Here is a 24603-nt window from a genome sequence, read left to right on the forward strand (position 1 = left end):
TGACCTGTTCGCAACCCTTTCGAGATGACAGCAGCCCATTTTTCTCATCTCCTCTGTCCCCCCCTCACTCACTCTCTTTTATCATACCCATCCATGCTCCATATATGCCCTTGCACGAGATTGATTGATTGATGGATGCTGTTGTAGATAGTGACATAAATATTAATCACATCCCAGCCCTCAGACCAGTGAGCCTCACCAACTCTCAGAAGAGAGCTGCCTCATAACAGTAAAACAAAACAGTTCTTTTTTTGTTTTGCAGGTTGCATGTTTACTACTGTGTGAAAAATGATGGAGCATAATTGAACCTTTTTAACAAGGTGAAGGGACAGTGCTCCAAAAGGTCATTGACCACTGTGAGGATTTTGTGGAAGTGGAAGGTGCAAAAACTTGCTCTTGGGAATGGTTGTGTGTTTTGCCAGTACCACGACAATGTGAATCACTCACGTAGTCATTCTGTCATCTCTCTCTCTCTCTTTTTTTTTTTTTTTTTTTTGCATTCTCATTTCTGCTCAGGCTTTACTCCCACTATGTCTCTCTGCATCCCCTCCCTCTTTTCACGGTCCATCTCTCACATCCACTCTGTCCTCCGCCTTCCCCTGTGTGGTGCAGGGGTGGGTCAAAGAGGGGGAGTCGGGTGGGGGCTGGTGTGACGGTGGCGTGTGGGAGGTGTGAGGCTGATGTCTGGGCATTGAGCAGCGGGGGTGTGGCCGCTTGTCTGCCTCGGAGCCCCTAACGAGAGCGTGATTCATTGCACAAGGGGCTCCCATAGGGACAGGATTAGAGGTGCTCTGACTAAGCGCTCCCACGAGGCATTAAAAAGATATTTAATCGAGCTACCGCACAGGCAGCGACCATTGCACTCTGTGTGTGCCTGTCTTTGTTTGTGTACATGCATAAATATTTTTGTACACTCCAATTACAGGATTGCAGTGAATCTGTGATCATTAACTATATGTCCTAGTGTCACCATTTTTAGAATATATGATTTCATCGTTTCAATTTGGCAATTTACAAAAAATGTTTATCAAAAAGAAGGGTTCTCCACTATACTGGTAGCAAAGGTGTGACCAACTAAAAAAGTTGGTCGCACCAGCACAGATTTAATCGCACCGTTTATTGGGGCATTACAGCATGACCATATTTGCTGGTGTATTTTCGTCTCAATTGGCATACCGTAGTTTTGTATGATGCAAAATATTTTGCTATAATGATAACTTTGTTTGCAACAAACAACGGCTGCCAAAACAGGAAAATTGTATTATCCCAAAATTCCCCCAGTGCAACAGCTGGTCATTGGCCCCCAGCTAACTCTCTCGTGCATATCACTCGGAATTTGTTAAAATATTATGCTTAATAATCAAGCATCCATTTGAAGTTTCATGCTAGCCTCAACTAGTTGCTTGTTTTTAACAAGCCTGCATTTATATTGCCGTTGTTACATGACTTGGCGCAATCACATCATCAAGGCCCCCTCAGCTGACACTGCCATCAAAGGTGACACTTGTCACTTGTCAGCACACATCACGACAGAAGGAACGAGACAGCGTTTTACCTTTTACATTTATCAAAGTGCAGAAAATTATCCAGAAGAGGAGATTTAAAAAAAAAAAAAAAGGTTTTTAATATGTAATTTGTTTTGGTCACATAGATTGGGCATAAAATGCATTGCCTGTCATGCCATGTCATATCGAAGCAGCGGCTATGTACGTTCTGCTGTAATGCAGAATTCCAGCTTTGGGGTTGACAGATGTCAATTTAAAGAAATATTCTCAACAAACATGTCCAGAGTGTGCATACTTTTTTTCAATATTTTTAAAGCCTGCTGACATTATGAATACAAATTCATATTCGCCATCCTTGGTTGGGCCTCACAAATCATAACCAGACTACTAGCTGGAGCGTCAAACACCAATTCAGGGTCATAGTTTTTTAGTTGTAGTGTGTCGGTTGACGTGTAGTGCTCAGACGCTTCGTCATGTGGATGGAGGCGTCGTCAAATGTAATTTTATTGCGATGGCCCGGTTAGCCGCTTTTCAGTCCCGTTGCTTGGTGTGCGGCAGGCCTAATTGTTCTTCCTCTTTCTCTGCAGAGGTTTTGTCTACGACAGCAGGAACAGCCTTCAGATGAGAGGACTGGTTGTCCTCCTCCTTTCAAAAGCTGCAGGACCGAGCCACACGTCCTCAGATCCCTTAGCTCAGGATATGGTCAGCGGCATCTACCCCAGGTAAAATCCACTCATGTCACTGGCCCTGATTAAGCACTAGAGCTGGGCATCGTTTGAATTTTCCTAAAGGCCAAGATAGACCAACCCGACGTTGAACATCGATAAGCGTCGGGGCCTCGGATTGCGCCGTCTGATTGCTGTAGCAAACAGCGTCGTAACCTCACATCCCGTTGGGAAGCGTCTGGTGGGCATTTCAGCATGTTGAATCGGCGTCCTAAATTGTGACGTTTGGTCACTGTGATTGGCTGTTAGCTAGCGAATCAGCGCGAATCAGTGTGTTTGTCGCTCGCCAGTATCTCACTTTGGGAAAATGATTACTTGGTGGAATATACCAAATAGAAATATTTTTTTTCATGCTTTATTATTTTGTATGATGTTTAATTTACTTTGATTTCAATTGCCACACTTGATGTTCAATGTATGCGGTACACAGCTGTTGAGCCTTTTCTGTTGGATTGCGGAAGAAGGTCTAACCCATTAAGGCCAAAAGCGCCTAGCGAAACATCTCTCGAAAACCTAATGGTGACTTTAGAATCACCCTCTAAGAATTCAATTCCAACAAAATAATTGATATCTCAGCCCCTGTAGCAGATAGAAACAGAATTTCAAAATAATTTGAGAGCTTAGACCTGTGGCTTTCACACATGCTTGAGTTTATTATTATTCAAAGTTTCAATCAAAAATGTAAAAATAAAGTGTCGGTGCAAGAGAAGCACTAAGTAAATTTTTTTCTAAAATTGAGTGGTAATTACCATTCTCTATTCTGTTACAAAACCGTGGATATAATTGTTGTCAACAAACATGTAACTTAACCATATATCACGATCGACTGGTTCCACTGGTTCAAAGTCCACAAGCACGTCATTTTAAATCACTCCCATCACTTATTTTAGAGCTCCCGTGATTGTCTGCGTCCGCCATTACTGCTCGAAAAAATTGTGGGACATACTCCGACGGCTCACGAAACCATCACGTGTATATTCTGATGCATTTCATTGGCTAAGAGACCAAGAATTGGTTAAAAAAAAAAGAAAATGACGTATCTGCTTTCCTGGCTATCAAGGTAGAAAAACGGAAAACAGTGCTCCCGGCTTTAGGGGTAGAAACGCGGTCATGTGCTCCCGGCCAAAATGGGCTCATATTTCCCAAAATGTGAAAAAGGAGAGGCTGGCACATGCACGTGTGCAGTGAACATTTCTGGGACAAGGACTAATTTATAGTTGTAGAGGAGACATGCCACTCAGGTGACATTAAAAACAAACGCCATTCTGAGTGGGAGATGATCTTAAATGCCCAAGGGAGGATATGCTGTCTCTCAAACCTTCTACTATTCCTGGCGCTGTGGCAGCGTTTTGGGCCATGTCCATAATGCGAACAGAGTCCGTCCCTCATAAATTAAGCCGTTGAGACACCGGACCAAAGCAGCACTCTGATCTTCATGCACATAAGGTAGGGGGACCTATTAATTACATCATTGTCCATGCGTGTGTAGCGATTGAACGACATGGCAGACATGGTGCTGTCTGATGCACTGTCTGGTCTAATCCTTCTCCAAAGTGGTTTTTGTGCCATCAAAAGACCTTCCCGCACTGCATCTTTTACATCAACAGTGGAATGTCACTTGGTAGACTTGTTTCTTGGTATTGGCTGGAAACATATGCCTTCATTCTTTCAGAATTAACGCTGTAGATGTGGAGTATCTGTGAGTGTACAGTTTATCATTGTGCGGTCTAGTCCAAATTTGGTACACGTGACGGTTTGTTATGTCCGGTGACTATGTGCAGTATTACTGACTTCCTTAAGTTGTTGTTCATTATGCCACCTGCTGGCAGCGGTGCTGCATAGGTTTGATAAACGAAAGCTATATGCGCACAAATCAATCCACATTTGATGTACTAATTACATGCTGTTTGATGCAGATGACAATTGACGACAGTACGATAGTAGAAAGAGTGACACGATCACGTTATCTGTCGTCTTCGCGATATACTGTATATCATCATATTTATCTAGCTAGCTAGCTAGATATGTGTGGTGACCTCTCCCTGCCCTCTTTAAAGCACAACAAAATTAAAAGGAAAAAAATGACAAAACACAGCACTTTTATTTTTCTTTATTAGTATAAGCTAAAATCTCATCCATGAAGGGCATGCATGATAACCATGTGAAGCAAGACAAGATAAAGACAGGCAGAAACATTAAGACAACAAATTGAGCATGAGACTAATTTCCACTTCATGCATCCCCTTTCAACCCGAAACTCATGAGTAGTCATACCCATACGCAGAGCAATTGTTGCTGGACTCCAGCTTCAGCTCCTGTCAGTTACTCGGCCATGCCTCTTAAAGGCACACATCCAATACATGAATGCTATTGTAATTACATTAAATTACACTTTATAAAACCAGTTTATGGTTTTTATTATTCTTTTTTTAAATATAAATCATATAAAAAATTGGGGTGTTTTTTTTTTTTATTTTTTTTTTTTTTTTTAGGGGTGGTGGAATCGCATTTCAGTGGGAAAATTTGATTGCTATAGAAATAAATTAAGTTACAAGCCTGGTCGTGGACCAAATTGAACTCATAATTCAGGATTCCACTTCTATCTTCTAATACTTCAACTAGTTGTTTCTAATGGTCATAATTTAATAATTTATTCTATACCATGTTATCAAATTTGATAGTTGCTTCCGCTTTCTCGGGTCCTTCCAGCCTTCTGTGCAAACATCATGTCCAGCATGAGGCTCTTAACAGGCATGTGGGTCTATGCCAATTGCTTTCCAAAAAGTGACAACGCCTCTGGATCACTGCCGTACTTGCATGCATTCCTTCACTTCACTGTGTTGGACGGCCGGACCCCACATGTAGACATGCACGCAGCGTGACTTGATCACCTCATTTGTGCTTCCGCAAGCTCTCCTTCTTACCTCTCTCAGGCTCATTAGCACCTCTGCTGATGGCGAGATGAAAGGTGGGGGATGATTGAAACCTCTGGGGGATGGTCTCCTCCCTCCTGACAGACAGCATTTGTAAAAGATTCCCCACTCTGCTGCCTGACTGATGATTCACCAAAACATAGCGACGATTGATGGACAGGCGGGAAGGATGGATGGATATGTTGATAGCTAGATAGGACAGACCGAAATGTCGTTGTGTATATGAGGCAAGCGGTGGGATGGATGGATGAATGGACGAACGAACGAATGAATGACTATATGTTCATGCCACTGAACACATTACGTTGTCCATCTGATAGAAAGTCCTGTTTTAAGTCACTCTCTCATCCTCATGGCTGCATTTGATGCTGAGGCAGACAGCTGAGGGAGTAAAATGGCATAGAACACTCAGGACGAGAGGCGTGGTCAGGGGCGTTACAACTTGGCAAGATGGCATCAGTTGCTATGCAACCAGGCACCAAAGCTATTTATACACGGGCCCCCTTGTTCCCCTTTTTCCTCTCAAAGCCCCTCAGATACATAACTGGACTGAGAGATAGGAGACAGAGGTTTGGGACATACTGTACATGCAGTAACAGTTGAGTTCATTCCTGCAGGTGAACTTTTGTTCCATCAAATGATTATTTTCGAATGTATCATCTTTAATGACCATAAGGAACCACTACCAGTATTTACTGAAGATAAAATGAAAATGTGTCTGATGTCAGATATTTTACAATTTCATTTACACACTACTGGTAATCACTTCAATATCGGACTGTTTGATGAGCCCATTGTGGGCACTGTTGCATATTAATTCACCTGTATTATCGCACTTGAAGCAATTCAATAATCAATTGCAAGCGTTACAACATTGATCATCAACAGAAATGATAATTAACTACACTAATAGAAATGGCCTCATAAATAAATGATAGAAGTAGTACAGTCAACCCTTGTTATTTGCAGGGATAGGGGTCGTGCCGGCCTGCGAATTGCGGAAATCCGCATATAAATGGCCATTGAACTGCATGACTGCATGGGGGGAGGGATGGGATTTTTTTTTTTTTTTCAAATGCCACAAAATCTTCCAAAAAATGCTGCTAACATTCGTTGTATGTTTTCCATGAAAAATGGGAGGAAATGGGGGTATATATATATATATATATATATATATATATATATATATATATATATATATATATATATATATATATATATATATATATATATATATATATATATATTACACACACACACACACATATATACACACATACGTTAGCATGCTTGCTGGCATATGATTTAGCGCGCATGCATGCTACCACTGAAAGATACGTTGCTCAGTAGAAACCTCCATACAGGGCTGCACCCCCACACATGGTTTTGTTATAAACAGCATAAGTAAGTTGATGATTATTTTTCAAAAATAATGGCTAAACAGTCAACAGGCCTCACCTGTCTTTTTTCTTAATAGTCTGCAGGTTAGGCCTAACAGAAAATGTGAAGGGATACCCACACAGTTTTATAACACAGAATGCCTATTCTCATGTACTGTCGGGCAATTGTAAAACTCTGTGATGCGATGAGAAATCCTATGTCTTCTATTTTTATTTATTTTAAAGTGTTTTATCGCACTTTGACCTGTTTTGCTGGCTAAAAATATTGGTTAACAAAATAGAATACAAAAATACATATAAATATAGCTGGATTATGTAAAAGTGTGGTGTGGTATAGTGTGTGTATATATCAGTGCACCTCCCAAAGAGCAAGTTTTAAGACCCTGATATACCAAACCGACGTCGGAGGTCGTTGAGCGTCGTTGCGTCTGTTTGGTGTAGTGGCCACCGTCGTAGTGTCGTAACCCGTCTGTAAGCGTCTTGGGGGCGTTTACGTATGTTGAATCTGCGTCGCCAGTCGTGACATTTGGTCACTCTGATTGGCTGTTAGCTAGCAAATCAGCGCGCGGAGCACCAACGTGAAGTGACAAAGACGGAAAAACAGTGAGCACGCATCCGCTGCCTTAATCTTCTTACAAGTACAAGAGCGAGGGTTGACAATGTATTTCACAATACCGTGTCAAGAACGTGATGGTTTAGTGAGCGTGGGAGTTCATCGTGAGCGAAGACTATAGCTGAATGCATTCTTTACGTTGTTATAATCAGCCCCCGGCCAACATCTTTCCGGTTGGAGTTTTCTAACCATGGGAAATGGTGACTACCGCCGCCGATGGTATGGAAGGGTATTACATCTTATGCATGCGCAGAAGGTACTTTAATGGTCAGCGTCGCTGTCTGTCGTTGCGGTGTGTTTTGCCAGCGTGACTTGCCGACAGCCGGCCGGACGCCACAGGGGTTAAGCGTTTATCACTGTTGGTGAACGTCGTTTGGTGTTTTAGGGCATTATGACGAAACTGTTCCCCCCCCACCGCAACTAAATGAGTACCACACCCCTAATTTCTTTCCATTGTATTCTTAGGTACCGAGTTGATCACCTGCTAGCCACGCCCCACCCCTCAGACACAGTTGTTCCTTGTGTTGAAAGGCGCAGCACACAAATGTCAGATTTCACCCAGAAATTACCCTGGCACACAGTTGTGAGATTTGCAGAGTAAAATGGCATTGTTGGTGTGTATCCTACAATCAAATCCCCATTCACCTTGAGTGGACTTAGCAAGTTCTGTAAAAAGGGAAAAGGGGAGGGGGCATGGTGGAGCAGAAGTGGAAAAAAAAAAAAAAATATATATATATATATATATATATATATATAGTAAAACAATACTGCATACTTGCTGGCGATCTTATGTTCACTCGCCAAATTCGCCCGCCTAACTTGAATACAGTGATTTCTCTGGTGTTTTCACATTATTTACTTTCTCTGAGGCGAAAATGCCACCATGTATGGCATATGGTTATACCAATAAGTCTAGGGGAAGCGCGAAATGTGCATTTCATCGATGAGAATGGAATTCTTAAATTTCACTTATAAGGTATATCTCTAAATGGTATTCAAAGATTTGTCTGCATCATGTCGTCAGAACCATCAACAATGAAATGAAAGCAAAACCCATCGAGACAAAATTTGCTGTGAAATATAATGCTAACGTGTCAATCACAATTTGATTATATGAGATAACATACACTGAATGATTGATGCAAACAGTGAAGTTCATTATTGAGAGGCGTTCATGTCTCAATACAGGGAGCCCAGCGTAAAACGCACTGAAAACATTGTTTTCAAGGGAAAAACATAAAAGTTGTCAGAAATAGAGGCAACGTAAGATGGCTGCCCTCTGGCTTCAGACATAAGGTGCCTATTGATATTCCATTCATATATACTTTAAGTCTGTGGGTGTGATGTGGTGGATGGGTAGTCGTGACTAAACTAAGGACCCAAGGTGGATAAGTAGATAGTGCTTGGCCACATACCGGTAATAGTTCACTGACTCAGTCAACTAAGAACAAGGAAAATGCCGAGAATCTACAGTGCTATATAAATAAAGTTGTATTGTATTGTATGATTCTTGATCAAATCTGTACTGAAATGTTAAATTGGGGTGAATAAAAACATTGCAATAATGTAAGCGTGTTCTCTTTTCCAAAACCCATTTTACAATAACTTGAAAAATAGTTGAATAAACTTGACTACAGATTTCAAAATTACAGTCACATGTACACATCCATAAACATATTTTATGCCTGAATGCATTGGGTATTTTTCTTCTCTATCACTCTATCCACATGCTTTTATATTTCATTGCAGCAATTTCTAAGTAAAGAAGTCTTGATTGAATGTTATGCACCAGAAACAAATCCCAGTAAGAAATAAAAGACAAATTGTTTTAATGGGACGGTGGGGCTGGGATGGCCACGTTTTCACTAACAAGTTCATTTTATAGATTTTTTTTTATCAGGAAAATGAAAAGAGTTGTCATTTTCTATTTTATCAATAAATTTTGGAGAAATTAGGAAATAAGTGACTCCATAAATATCGGCCCTTGTTAATGAGGGGAATGGCTGCGCCCCCTAGCGTTCTATCCCTGTTCGGCCGGAGTCACGGTAACCGAGTAACCGATTCCAAACTTTCCATTGGAAATCATTGTACTTTCATTGCTTATAACGTCCAAAAACGGTGTTCAATTGGCACCAAAATTTATGTGGACATCTCTACTAATGCTTCTTTGCTGATCACCGTTAGGACGGGCGAGGCATTAAACACCAGTCAGGATATTTACTGAGACTGGGAAAGGAGACGTGCACATTTGATGATGAATGGATGAGGAATGGCCCCAGTTTTCCGACCGACAACGCGACGTTAAATGGAACTTAACAGCCGAAATGGTGCGTTCCAATGCGACCACACTCGGCTGTGGAGTCGGATGCGCACCTTCAAGACGCCCCCGGCGGTCTTACCTCACTCTGACACCGCTTCACTTTCGCTGCTGCAAGCGGTGTCGGACAACGCATGCGACTGCTTGGGAGGCAACGCCGCGACATGAAGACGCAGGCTCATGATCACCTCCACACGCTGCGCGGACAGTAAGGAGCTAATGTTGTTGTGCTAACGCCTTTTGTTTTAATGGCCTGAAGTTAGTTGTTGCTATTGGCTGTACTGTTATCCTCCTGTTAGCTGGGGAGGGGAGCATATGGGGGAGGGGGGGTGTACGTTGTTTGGGGGATGAAGATCCATGCTTGTCTGATTGCTTGCCCACTGCCAGTCGCCGTCTGCCTCCCGAGAGTTGATACGAGTTTAGCGTCGCTAAATGTCCGAAATATAACCGGTCGGGGTTCGTGTGCGCATTCATGCTCTTGTCCGCGTCAGCTTGTGAAAGTTTTTACATACAGACTTATTATATAAGTGCCAATGTCAAGCTCACCCACGTGTCCCTTTAACTTCTCTCAGAGAAGTTAGGGGAAAAAAATAATGTTCCTTATGATCACAACAGTGGAAATAAAATGACTAATTGTAGCCTGTTGAACACAAAATAGTGTGGTACTTTAGTGTAGACTAGTTCTAAAATGCTACCTCTTTCTCATCCCACCCATAGCAACATCGGTTCCCATCCCCCAGTAGCACAGAGTAATTGCCACATTTACAGAAGAATGGTTTCAACCTCTTGGCTTGCCCTTTGGTCATGGAAATTAGAACATGCAAATTGCTGGGCTGTTCACACCTGACTAAGGTTGTTAGTTCAAAACTAATCCAGCCGCTTGTCTTACCTTCAGACTCAAAGGGTAGGAAAGCCAAATGGCTGGGCTTTAGACTTTCATGTGTTAGGCAAGCATAATCCCAAAAGTATTTCCAAGGGCTTCACAAGCCCACAGTTGAAATATAAATATTAATAACATCCCCAAACTTTAACCCCACAGGAAGACAAGGAAAAACTTAAGTAATAAAATGAAATAAATCGACTGACCTGTTTTCTGAAGCTGAGCCGTGATTGGTCGTTCCCTGAGCCCCGAGCAGTTGTGATGTAATTTTCAGTCGACAGAAGTGGTAAAATGGCTGCCCCCAGAGATTTCTAAAAACGGGTGGATTAATAACTCTTATCCCTCAAACGCAATATTTGTCAGAATGCCGTGTTTCAACTAGTGCCCCTGCTGGGAACATATTCTTGAAAAAAAATGTGTTTGGGTTGATTTCCACTTTAAAATTACTTCTTTTTTTACAATAGTAAAAACTCAGTCGTAAACACTCATTCAAACATTTATTTTGAATGAATGCAAGAGGATTGCAACCAAACATAACTTTCAAGATACACAAGAGCAGCAACAGTACAGTTGCTGAATGAATACTTAGTTACCCGTATGCGCAAAACTACCTAATTCTCATGAGAATATGGAGCCTTGCCGTGTATCAGTGCAATAATTTGTATCAGTTGCAATGTCAGATGATTATTCATATCATAATGCAAGTTGAATGCTGTAGTTTAGCAGTTTAATCACTAATTATGAACTGTAGTTTGAACTCTTGAACTTAACATTTTTACCATGTTTTAATGACATCTTTTCTTTCCTAACAATAGTTTCACCTCTTAAACTCAAGATTTGCCATCACTTGAGTGCACCTTGAGAACAAGCGACTTTCAAATAAGATCTTTTCCACGTACTTATTGCGACGCCCCTCGAGGGCGACCGTTGTGTTTCGCTGCAGCCAGCATCTAACCTGCCAGACAATAGATGTGATTGAGAAAAGCAAACTACATTGCATTATTGAATGCTAATCACATCTTTTTTTCTTTTTTTTTTTTTTAAATGACATTGAACTCGGCAATTACCTGGCTGCGTACTAAATGCGCGTGTGTGGGTTCTGGTGTTTTGGGATGTGGGGGCTGAGGGGGTGGAGGAGAGCAGAGAAGGCTCATCAGTTTCTCACTGTGGCTGAAAAAGGTAAGTGGCTATCAGGGCACCCGACCCTGTCTAGATGAATCCCTCCTGCCTCAGCCCTGTGAGCTCCTTCCATATGGAGAGGGTCCTAATTTTCTCCCACCAATGACTGAATCAACATTTGATTATATCCTCCCTAAGGCTGCACTGAGAGCCTCGAATCAAAAGTGACTGTTGTAGGCTAATGATGAGTTTACTTTTAATATTGAACAAGCTGCTGAGTGTATTTTGATTCTTTTTCACATTTCAGAGAGTGAGAATGAGTTTTGATGTTACTAGTAGGTTGCATCAGGAAGGGTTGTATAAAACATTGTATGAAATAAATGTGGTTATTGTGGGACTAAAATGATTTAAAGGGAAATATTTGTGTACATCAAGTTTTTTTTTTTTTTTTTTTTTTTTTCTTTTTTCCAATCTACCTGGATGATTATACTCACCAAGCTCCACATTTCCTTAACATGATGACCATCAAAATATTTTATTGTAAAAGCTTACTAAATGTCAAATCTCTGGAAAACCTATATTTAAAGAGGAAGTCAACCCAAACATATTTTTTCAAGAATGTTATATACAAGCCCACTAGTTGAAACAAGGCATTCTGACAAATATTGCGTTTGAGGGATAAGAGTTATTAATCCACCCGTTTTTAAAAATCTCTGGGGGCAGCCATTTTATCACTTCTGTCGACTGAAAATGACATCACAACTGCTCAGGGCTCAGGGAACGACCAATCACGGCTGACCTGTTTTCTGCCGTGATTGGTCGTTACCTGAGCACTGAGCAGTTGTGATGTCATTTTCAGTCGACAGTAGTGACAAAATGGCCACCCCCTGATATAGCTAAAAAGGGGTGGATTAATAACTCTTATCCCTCAAACGCAATATTTGTCAGAATGCCTTGTTTCAACTAGTGGGCCTGCAGACTACATATTATTGGAAAAAAATATGTCTGGGTTGATTTCCGCTTTAACAAAATATTTTTTTGCCCGAATGCTTTTATTTATTTATTTTCTGTCTGTGTCATAGCCAGCGCAGTTTGGCAGAAATCACAGAGTTGATCCACACAGCGTTCCTGGTGCATCGTGGCGTTGTCAATTTGAAAGAGTTGACGTCTTCTGACGGCTTGCTGAAGGACATGGAGTTTGGGAATAAGATGGCTGTCCTGAGTGGAGACTTCCTCCTTGCAAATGCTTGTACCGGATTGGCCCAGTTAAACAACACCAAGGTAATATGTGTGGCATTTGAAGGGGGAGACAACCCAAGCATATTTTTTTCAAAAATATGTTCAATGCAGTCCCACTTCAGAGTTGACTTCCCCTTTAAAGACAATGAACTGTACCCGTAAGACTGAATAAATCCACGTATGTGTGGGGCAAGAGCATATTTCCCTAGTAGAAAGTAGTCGGCGGAGCGATAATGCAATACAACAACAATACCAAGATGACAAGAGATCATACTTGTCTTTGCCAGGCACTCTGCCAACACTAGATTAGACTCGCAGTCGTTGGTTTCATCATTTGAAGGCCACTTTGCAATATGCCACATCAAGGTATGGGAAAAAAAAAAGGAAAGCGTAAACAAACATGGTGGTCATTTTACATAAATAATACAAGTTCTTAATAAGAATAATTTATGGTACTCGTCCATCCCTTGTATACACTCTTCTCAAGGTTATGAAGCAGTATTATGAAAATACAAACATTTTTGTAGCCTGTCCAGGAATTTTTGCCAACATCTTGACCTGGAGATGAGATGTCTTACAGCTTTATAAAGCTATGAGAGTGATGGAGATGGTGTGTCATGGCCTTGAGAGGTAACCTAGGCCGCTTTAGTAAAGTAATCTTGCCTAGCAGCTCTGGTTTCTTCCCTTTTGCAGGCCCTGTCGGCAAAACATGATCCGACTGGATTTGGGAACGGAGTAACGGGGAAGCAGAGGGAGAGCTTATCTGATACTTTCCAAAAAAAGCCCCCCCCCCGAGCCCCCCCACTTCCCAAGACAGGGAGAGACACCAGAGTAACACTGTAGGCACATTGTCCTTTCGGGTCCGTGGGTGAAGCTCAGGTTTCCTCAATATTTTCCCCCAGATGGATTACGTTACCCAAAGGGCAGCGCAAGCATTAGCGTCACCAGACTTTTCTGATGAACCGACGATGTCTGCAATGAGCTGAATGAACTCTGAATGCGATTCATTCTGTTGTAGTGAATATTCTAATCAGCCTCTCATGTGGGAGCTTAACAATGAGCAGCGTTTCTGGAAGCTAAAATGTAGTCGCTCATGCCCCCTGTAAGAGGACATTGGCAACTGCAGTCTTGCAAACGTAAGTCAGTCCAAGGCGAGGGAACTTCCCTCCTCCGCGTTACCGCTGTGAAAAGAGCAAATGATTACAATATCTATTTATCTTCTTATTTGCATCAAGGGTTCATGTCTCATCAGCGGGAATGATTTGTAGTGGCACAGACACTCGGCACATACTTCAGCAGGACACGATAATAACTGTGTAGATCTTACCTGTTATTCTGGTCATTAAAGATGACGTGTAATCAGCTTGCAATTCTTCCATCTGTTTCTATGCCATTTTTAATCATGAGTCCTCTGTTCTCTCGCTAACACTGTATGTAGAATATTGAGGGCCACTGTTATGCTGAAAGGCTGACCCTAATGTCTGCTTTGTGTTTTTGTCTGTTTGCCAGGTTGTTGAACTGATTTCCAGTGCCATCGGCGATATTGTTCAAGGAATCTACTATGAGAATCCCAATAACACTGAGGTAAACTACAAGTATGTTAATTAATTCATTGTTCGCCGTGAGAACAGGAAATTGAAAAGAAATGAGGGTGGACAGTTGCAGTCCAGGATCTTAAAGGACATCAAATCCAAATGTAGAAGGAATCTTTTCTTATCCCAGGGGGCAGCCTGTGAAAAGACACAAGCACAACAAATGACATCTTGATCTGATCAGATTTTACAGAAATATACATGCAAGCAAGGTTTTAAAGGAACTTTTTTGATAGCCAGTGGTGACTCTCTAAATTTATCAGCCAATCAGTTTCCACGAGCCAATTTTTCTTTAACTTAGTAAAAGTAGTAGTCACGGCAACACGTATGTGGTTAATTTTCCGCCGCCTGTTGTGGCAACAAACAAAGCTTGCTAGTTTCATGGAAAGACACCCTCTTTGTGTGGTGGTGTGTTCATAAAGTTGTCTGACTTTGAAATGACTTGCTCATTCTTGTCCAAATATTTAGAGTACATGCATAGAAAAGAAGTTGATGACTTAAACGTCCTAGAAACCCTGATGCTTCTCGTGCAAAATACAGATGAATAAAATATGTTTGTAAAATGTCAGGAAAATTGTAGGCCTCCTTGTTTGCAAAAAATGAAACAAATATCTCTTGTGGACTTTCAAGTCAACTTCCAAGAATATTTTAATGCGTCCTTATTGCAAATTTGACCAGAAACTGACAAAGTGATCACAAGTAGGAGTTGTCTCATCAATGCACCTATTGACTCGGTGTGTTGTAACTTGTCAGCATTTACAGTATGTCTAAATCAAGGTGGATCACAGATCAAATCAATTTATTGGCTGCAAGAGGGTCTGTACCTCAGCGTTCAGTGACCTCCCACAAGTACCGTATTGGCCCGAATATAAGACGGTGTTTTTTGCATTGAAATAAGACTGGGAAAAAGTGGGGGTCGTTTTATATTCGGGGTCTAGACATGATACCCATTCACGACGTTTGATGGCGCCAAAGCAACCCCTGTCACGTGAGGATGACGTGCTATGGGAGGAGCCAGAGGATGGGGTTAAGGACAGCCACACTGAGCACAGCGAGGCAGATAATTGTTTGTGAGGAGTAATGTTCTGTCATGACAGATCTCAGCTACTCTCAAGTTAAACCAGTTTGCATTATTTTATTGCAATGTTTTTCCTTATTCAGATTTGTTTCAAGACTACAGTTACAGTTAGACTTCACTTTGATGGTTAATGCAGTTATTGCAATTTTGTTGTTTGGTCACAATAGATTGGTTTATTTACATTTCAAAAACCATTCATTTACGAATGTGATTGCGCTTTAGTTTACATATTTAAATGTTGAGATATTAAGATTTGAATGAGGCAAAATAACATGCCTTTTCTCTCAAATATATTGTTATAATCATTTGTTTCAGATGTACTGTAATTATTTTCTGTATAAAAATTAAGTTGGTGTTCAAAAAAACTTTTTTCAAACTTGAAAAAGAGGGGGCCGTCTTATAATCAGGGCCGTCTTATATTCGGGCCAATATTCGGGTAATTCAACCAGCAATCTTGCTGCACTACCACCCGAGTCAGGCGGCCTCATTGTTGTTGGCAAGGCCCGAAATAAGTGGTTTTCTCATCGTTGTTATTGCATCGAAATTCATATTTTTTGCCTTATTATTACATACTGAATGGCAAAACTGAGAATCAAACGCGACTGTCAAAAGTAGTGATGTGTATTGGGAACCGGTTTCACGTCAATTTCAAAGCACCCGCACATTATTGTCGATTCGTAATTGTCAGTCACTAATTGTCAATTAGGCACTGACTGCATGAGCCGAAGGCTCATGGCAGTAAGAGCTCAAGGCGAGACAATATTAGTAAGGAATATTGAAGAAAATGAGGGACAGCAGGAAAATGAGTTACGGTATATCTGGACGCACGGATCAGCTGCTCAAAGCGGAGGCACTTTTAATTTTTTTCATTGCCTATCTTAACTATACAGAAGTTATCTGGATGCTGTTTTGTTTTTTTGTTTGTTTTTTAAAATGGAAGTCAACCCAAAGATATTTTTTCATGCATATGTTCTATGCAGGCCCACTAGTTGAAACAAGGCATTCTGATTAATATTGCGTTCATGGAATAAGTGTTAATCTACCCGTTTTTAGCCATCTCTGAGGGCGGCCATTTTGTGACTTCTGATGACTGAAAATGACATCACAGATGCTCAGGGCTCAGGCAACAATCAATCATGGCTCACCTGTTTCCTGAAGCCGAGTACCCTAACTTTTTACTGTTATACACAATGTGAATTTAAGAAATACAAACTGTTGATGCTTTGTATAAAAAACAATTGTTCACCCATTAGATTGCCATATTTTTATTGTTTAATACAAGCCTTGCTTCGGTTCCCTGAGAACCTGAAATCAGAGGTCCACAAAGTTAGAAAGTTGCTCCTCAAATAAAGCTGTTTATTCGCAATTAGCTCTGCAAAGAAAAAAAAAATATTTCGAGCCTGGTTTGTTTTTATTGGGAATGACGTTAGATGCTACAATTAACAGCAAATGTTCATGGGGTCCTTTACAGCGACAAATCAAGTCAAATCAAAGTTTACGTTGACAAAGTTTTCCCCACATAAGCACACATTTTATGAAAGACAAGAAGAAGATTAGAGAGCAGCCTCCCCTCGACCCTCCACCAGTGAAGGCGATTATGCCCTCCAACGAAACTTGCCCAGGAAGAGCAACGAAGAACCACTTAAATGGAATGACTCCATCCGAAGACTTGTGTTGTTAGTTTTGGATGTTGCAAGTCGATAATAAAAAAATGAATACAAAAGAGGGCCTTTGGTTTGCATCACTGAGGAGACTTCCAAAATAAACAACAAACACAAACGCTCATCTTATTCCTCCTGTTTCAAACACAGTTCTGAGTCCCATTCTGGGAAACTAGATTTTCAAGTATTTTCAGTCTTTAGGAATAATTAATTTGTTGCAATTTGAACAAGTATGACAAAATCCCAAGCCTCCAATGTGTAAACATTGAGGTGGAACTTTTCTATATCGCAGCAGACCTATTTTGCCAAGCACTTCCTGAAAATGACAAATAATTTGTATTCATAGATTTTTGATGTTTCCTGTCTGGCAGAGAAGGAAGGCATCGATGCCATTAGCATTTTGATTGGATGATTAATGTTTGACAGGAGGAAACTTCAGACAGAAATTATTTTGGACAGTTTTTTTGTAAAACAATGGTTAATATATTCACGTTAGTGTTATTGAACATGTTTGTCAGTTATCGCCTTTACATTGTAGCAGAACAACAAAAACACCCCAAGTGATTTGCCCCGCCGGGATAAACATTTTCTGAATTTGAGTTGGTGAGGTAAAGTGTGAATATAAAAAGTCCACACACCCCTGTTCAAATGCCACAAATGTGTGATGTAAAATGTCATAACTTTTTCCACTATTAATGTGACCTATAACCCGTACAGCTCAGTCGAAAAGAAACTAATCTTTTGGAGTGGGGAAGTAAAAACAACTGAGGTAATGTGGTTGCACGAGTGTGCACACCTTCTTTTAACTGGGGATGTGTTCAGAATCAACCAATCACATTTAAACCATGTTCAGTAGGAATCAGAACTCAGCTACTATTTGAAGTGCCTTTGTTTAACCTCAAATAAATTTCAGATGTTCAAATAGGCGTTTGCTCGCATTTTTGAGAGAACTTTCACAACATCAGAGGGATCACAATTGTTCAAAGGTAGCAGTCAGGGCACAAAAGAATTAAATGTACCGTATTCTTAATTTTTGGTGCATTAATTTTAATTCAACAGATTAGGTCACAGAAATGTCGGGGGCGTGTCCAAGATCTACTGTTTTTGGTTTCGGTTTTTGTCAAATGTGACTTACTGCATACAGCGACTTGTGTTTTTTGTTGTTCATGATGTGTTTTTTGACTGGTGTGACTTGTGTACTGCGAGGGCAATATATATTCTGAAAAATACGGCATTAATTAGAGATTGACCGATATGATTTTTCAGGACCGATCATTAGTAGACAAGGAGGCCGATAACCGATATTTGGAACCGATTTTCATTTTCAGTAAAAAGGAAAATATTGGTGTCAAAATCAAAAAAAAAATTGAAACTCTTAACTTTGTTGAAACGTCTTTAAGCATATGTTTATTGAACAGTTTTCTGATTTGCATAATGTTTATTTTTTATTTTTTTATTTTAAGATAATTAGAAGTTTTTGACAATATACATCTTTGTTGTAAAATTCTAACCTAGTTCGGGGAGTTCCCATTGTCTTTCGCATGTTTTAAGGAGTTAAATGAAAACTTAAACAATAGCTCTCTATAGTTTTCGACAGTAAACAAAGTTCGCCAGACAGAAATGTTAAAATTTCACTTATCTTAGTTTTGATTTCAAACAAAAACAAAAGGTGCAGAGTGTTCCCTGGGTCAGTAAATGCTCTTCTAAAGTTAACAGAACATTTTGATACTAGTAAATAGATCGTTGAAGTTAACACAGTTTAAATTGATTTATTATCAGCCGTCAGATTTTTTTTTTTTTAAAAGCCCGATTCCGATTGTTAAAATGCCTAATATCGTAGCAGATAATCGGTCTATCCCAAATACTAATGAATGCAGGAAAAACAGTCATCATTAAGTGGAAAAAATTTGGCACAACAGTGACATTGCCAAGAACTTGACCAGGGGTGTGTAGACTTTTTGTATGCACTTTGTGTCAAACCAGTGTTCTTGTCAGGGGTGTTGGACAATGTTGGACTTGGAAATGAACTCAGTGCTGCTCAATAGAAACTCTGAAGGTGTGGACAGAGGGAACTCGACATTCAAGACGTCTGCCTGTTTTTGCAGGAGAACAATCTCACCACTGAAGTCGACACAACAGCATGGGAGGAGCAGACATTCCTGTCTCATGGGGCGCTGCTGGCCAAGAGCTGCCAAGCTGCCATGGAGCTGGCACAACATGATAACAAGTCCCAAAGACTGGCCTACATGTACGGCAAACACCTGTCGTTAGGCCACAAGGTAACGTCGCCATTTTGGGTTATTGAGTGGAATACGGGTGCAGAGATGAACGCAGAAGCTTTATGATACTGTTTTTCCATAAAGTGTCGAGTGACCTAAGTTCCTCATTTGCCTGGGCATGTCCACTTTTTTACACCCTGTCCGGCTGACCGGGGAGGTTTTATAAATTCATGATACAGCTTTTTTTTGTAATTTTTTTTTTTTTTTTTTTAATGAGAGGCACAGTGCACCATTACCGGCGTATTTGACGTAGAGACTGGCAGCAGGAGAGAAAGCAAGTAGTGGCAGCTAAGTGTGTGGAGCAGGTGCGCTGAATTAGAAGCATGAGTGCCAAAAAAAACAGTTTGCTGTTGAAATGGGATGGAATGAAGCCCCAGTTGAATTAGCTAGCAATATGACATCCCTTTCATTCGTCTGTGTTTCACCACTGTGGTTTAAGTCACTGGCCCGAGAAGTGCGTTACGATTACAGTTCGCAGTTGAGGACAGTGACGGCACGCGTAAAAGGTTAACAGTATGCAAAGCTCGCACGTACATGCTTCAGTGTCTAATAAAGGTGTTGGTCAGAGATCTCCAAGCTGATATTGTCACAGAAAAACAAAAAACTGTATGAGGACAGTACCTGCAAAGTTGACTCTGTTCCTTAATTGTTCGAACACAGGTTGGAGAAGAAAACAATTGTGGGGAAGAACGCTAAAGACTGTGACAGTGACATTTTTTTTCCTTGTTAAAGTAGAAGTCAACGCAAACATTTTTTTTTTCAAGAATATGTTCTATTATGCAAGCCCACTAGTTGAAACGGGGCATTCTGATAAATATTGCGTTTGTGGAAAAAGTGTTAATCCACTTGTTTTTAGCCATCTCTGGGGGCGGCCATTTTGTCTTCTGAAAATGACATCACAACTGCTGACAACGACCAATCACAGGTTCAGATTCAGAAAACAGGTCAGCCGTGATTGGTCGTTGTGAGCAGTTGTGATGTCATTTTCAGAAGACAAAATGGCCGCCCCTAGAGATGGCTGAAAATGAGTGCATTTTGCTGCTTAACTTATATTCCACAAACGCAAAATTAACCAGAATGCTGTGTTTCAACTCATGGGCCTGCTGGGAATATATTCTTGAAAAAAATATGTTTGGGTTGACTTCCGCTTTAACTGAATGTCCTTGCGAGACTACTAAGAATTCAATTCCAAATGGAATAGTTCAGCCCCACCGGAAAGCATAACATTTGGTGTTTCTTTTTGTAACTCTCAGAAATGTCAAATATGTAGCCAATGAGTATTGTTTTGAGCTCTAATTTCCTTCACCATTATTACCATTTCCATGTTTAGTTTATTAACACTGTTACCATATTGTGAGGATATACGTACACTCAGAAAAATAAATAAAAATAAAGCATTCACTTTTGAGGAAGTGAAGGAGCTGCGTGATGTCTCAACCTGTCCGATTCTGCATTTGTATTTATTTATTTATAATCATACTTTTTTTAGTTTGTTTTTCAGTGTTGGTCCACTGTCATTTTTACTGAGCCCACTACCACTAATGCACTTTTCTATTAGACCCTCTCCTGCTGTGGCTGGCTGTGTTGCTACAGGGATCCCAGCATGGGTTCCCGTTGAAATGGGTTCTTTTAAGAGCCATTTGCATCACGCCAGCTGTGCTAGTTACAGGGCCGTTCATCATGCTCGTCTCGATCAGGGGTGGAACCAGGTATGAGTCACATTTCCTTGATTGGATTTGTTCAATTGCTGCGCTTTCCTTCCCGCAGCTAAACTCTGACCTGCAGCCGTTTATGAAGAGCAACGTGGGAGAGCAGGCGCCCTTCAGTTTTAGCGCCGCCCCTGTGGTTTTTCACCGTCACATCGTTGGCCCCGAGCGATGGCAGCAGCAACTGCGGCAGGTAATGTACGACCGTGGCACCGGCGCCGCAACCCCAACACGTTCAAGTGTTTTAAACTGCAATCTCCTTTTCGCTCACCAAAAAGCTTTCGTTTGCTTTTTTTCTCGATTAGGCAAAAACATTGAGAAACCAGCTGGATTATTCCAAGGTAAGCACAGTTGCTTTGTTTGTTCTCCCCTGACCTTTTCGTGATGCAAAGCCAGCAAATGACGTCATTTCACTGCAACTTATATGAAAGTTAGCTTCCCAAGTCAAGGTGCGAAAGACGGGGACTCATTGGGTGGAGGGAGATTGGGATGCTTGAGGGGAGGGGGGTTTGCAGGGGTTATTTGGTCCTGTCTGAAACCAGAGCAGGATAGATTAGTTACCAAGGCCTATTTGTGGAGGAGACATTGAGGCTCGAAGACACTGGCATTGTGGGAGAATCTCCTTCAGCTGGAAAGGACACATAGTGAGAAGTTTGCATGGAAGGAGAAAGTCATGTGACCTGACGAGCACTTTAGGTGGGAAAGAGCTCGCTAGCCTAACAGGAAGCGGATGATGACCTTGGGCCTAAAGATGAATACTCCTTCTGTCATGAGTGGATAATTGCATTTGGACAGTATTTCGCAAAATGACACCTGTGGATCAAACCTATCGACCAACTCCCTCAAACAAACTGCCTTGCCTATGAATGTCAACAGTGGACAGAGACGGGCTAGCCATCCATCCATTTTCCGTACCGCTTATCCTCATTAGGTGAGCCGGGGTCTACGAAAAGTGCTCCCAGTACCTTGCCTGTGTATATCCTCACTTTGCAAAGATCATAGAAGTGGATACTATGTAGCAACAGTTGGGGCCTTCTTAAAAGTCAGTCTTGTGGGAAATTGACTTATGTTTATGTACAAATAGTCGGGTCTTTGGAGTGACTGCTAAGTGCCCACCCAGCGTGAAAATAAATAGCAAAGCAAATATTCAATTATCGTCCTATTTTGAAAAATGTCTGTGAACAAATGTTTTTTGCAATTTCCTATTAACATAATAAGCAGCTCACAATGAATTCTTTAGCAAAGAGTAGATCACACGTGGTACACCCTGACTTGTCGCCAGGCGATTGCAGTGAACGAGCAATTTCGCGCCCTGTATTTGGGCTCTTTAGACTGCTGTCACCGTGCAGCTGCACTGTTGTCTTTTTTTACCAGCCAGTTTACCATCACACTGTGATCATTTGGAAGCTCATATTTTAAGGTTAAACAACTGAACTTAAATGTGTGTCGACGTTACATTAATCGGCCATGTTAGGTGTCAAGGAGTTAGGTTCACTATTATCGCTATCTCCTAACAATGGGGAGGATGGACCCAGTCTAATTCAAATCCATTTAATAAAAAATTGTTGCTCTTCGGCAACAAGCAGACATTTAAATGTCTCCACAGCATTGCGGACGGCAATTTTGCAAGCAATATGCTGTGATGCGAGAGTGAAAAAGAATCTCCTAAATTGATAATGTGCCAGGGTGAGGCCGAGCTCTTTTATTGAAGAAGGAAAAGAAGAACAGCCCACGGTGCTTATCACTTCTCAAATTCATGAGGTAAAACGCCCACAGCAAAAAGAAAAGAAACGCGTTCCATCAGTCAGTGTATGAAAGAGGTTGCTCAAGGCTCGTTAAACTTACTTTAGACATTCATGTTGCCGTATTGGAATGACAATCAAAAAAAACAACCTATACTGGAAGCCATTCTCAAACAATGACTGTATATTGTATTCACTCAAAAACATTTGCTTTAGGATTTAGAAAAAGAAGCACTCAGTGTCATTATAGCCAAAAAATTTGAACTCACTCTTAACAATTATGGCGAAAGATTGCATTTGTATTCTTCACAAGTCAGATGAAAATTGTATCCTGAAGAAATTCTTTAACTTTTCTCTGTTGTGTGTCCAAATCTTTGGAGCGGCAAAAGCATTAATACAAAGATGACGATTAAAAAAGAAATAATAATGCGTGTTTTGCTCTCTCAACAGCTTTTGGCAGCAGTTAAGTCAGAGAAAGGCTTGAGCTCGGCGGTCAACTTATGCTGTTACCATGGCAACAGGGCTCTGGAAGCCATCCAGGCTTTCCCCTCTTCCGAGGCTCGATCCGCCTTGGAAAACATTGCCTCCGCCATCACCAAATTTTGACCAGGATTCACTTAAATGCACATAGACGTTTGTCGTTTGAAAGGTGAACCCCGATTGGTCCTTTTGTGCAGAGGCCAGCAAGGGAGAACCACAGAACACGTGACTTGACTTGTGAAAACAAAGCAACCAAAGTAGGTGCTGTCTCACGGACTGCTGAGCTAAACTGTGAATGTGCTCCAACAGCGTAGATGAAAGAAAAAGAAAAACGTTTTTGCATCATGCTTTGAATTGATGCATACTCTTCCTTGACTTGTTGAACCTGTTTGATTGGAAGTTGGAAATCAGCCCTGCGGGAATTAAGTGGAACGTCAAAGTCAGTGTGACGTCGGAATACTTTTTTGCTTTACTTTGTCCTTTGGATGCATTTTTATATTATTATATTATATATATATATTCCAAAAGGTAAGAGTCAGCCTCACAAAGGGGAGAGAGAGGGAAAGAAGATGAATATGCACCACAAGTTAAGTAATGGAGTGCTCAGTAACTGGGCCTGAGCTGTGATTTGTCCAGACTAGTCGATTAATCGACTATACTACTCCACAATGACGTTTAAAGCGTGATGTCGACTGGTTCTAATCCAATGTCAGTGAATATAGATTGCTGCAAAGTGTTCCCTACTACTTTGATTTGTTAAAAAAAATATTTCATTGATTAATACTGTACTGAAAAAATATCAGTGTCAATTTGAGAAAAAAAATCTGAAGTCGTGCAGCCCTGAGTGTGAAGTACATCGGTCACATGGATCACATTTACATTACGCGGCAGTCATTAAAATTTACACTGAATGTTGTTTTTTGTTTGAATACGGTGGTTAAGTTATTCTCATTTGTCTAATGTGACAATCTGATGTGTGCAGTTAATAAAGGTTTTATGACTTTTCATGACCATATTGGGTGATTTCTCTCTCCTATGGGAAAGCATTTCTTGCCGTGAACAAATATGAACAGATATTTTGCAATTGTGATTTTTAAGTGGAAAGCAAACCAATTTACCACTTAGAGCACCATTTGATGACATTTGCCAAATTGACAAGCATACCCAAATAGTCGTGTTCTATCAAATATTTTGATCAGTTGCTTATTGTAACAATTGTTGGGTTTTCAACTTGAGTTTGACATGATATTCCCTCTCTAGAGAGGGAAATGGCACCTGTACAGCTCAAGTATAAAGTGATCCATGTCACTTTATTGCGCGTGTGATGCGATCCA

General features: G+C 40.8%; 1 protein-coding gene across 1 annotated transcript in view; it reads left to right on the forward strand.

Moving 5' to 3' along the window:
* Nucleotides 1-24284, forward strand: part of pdss2 (prenyl (decaprenyl) diphosphate synthase, subunit 2) — a 30072-nt gene extending 5788 nt beyond the window's left edge. The window contains exons 2-8 of the mRNA XM_086050579.1: nt 2093-2227; nt 12575-12773; nt 14241-14315; nt 19168-19341; nt 21109-21240; nt 21353-21388; nt 23240-24284. Of these exons, the coding sequence (XP_085906705.1) occupies nt 2093-2227; nt 12575-12773; nt 14241-14315; nt 19168-19341; nt 21109-21240; nt 21353-21388; nt 23240-23395 (907 nt within the window). The 3' untranslated portion in view covers nt 23396-24284. The remainder of the gene's footprint in view (nt 1-2092; nt 2228-12574; nt 12774-14240; nt 14316-19167; nt 19342-21108; nt 21241-21352; nt 21389-23239) is intronic.
* Nucleotides 24285-24603: the final 319 nt, after the last annotated feature.

The sequence above is a fragment of the Filicampus tigris genome, chromosome 13 (genome assembly GCF_054856515.1).
Source record: "Filicampus tigris isolate MCC_2025a chromosome 13, RoL_Ftig_1.0, whole genome shotgun sequence".
In the NCBI taxonomy this organism is placed as follows: domain Eukaryota; kingdom Metazoa; phylum Chordata; class Actinopteri; order Syngnathiformes; family Syngnathidae; genus Filicampus; species Filicampus tigris.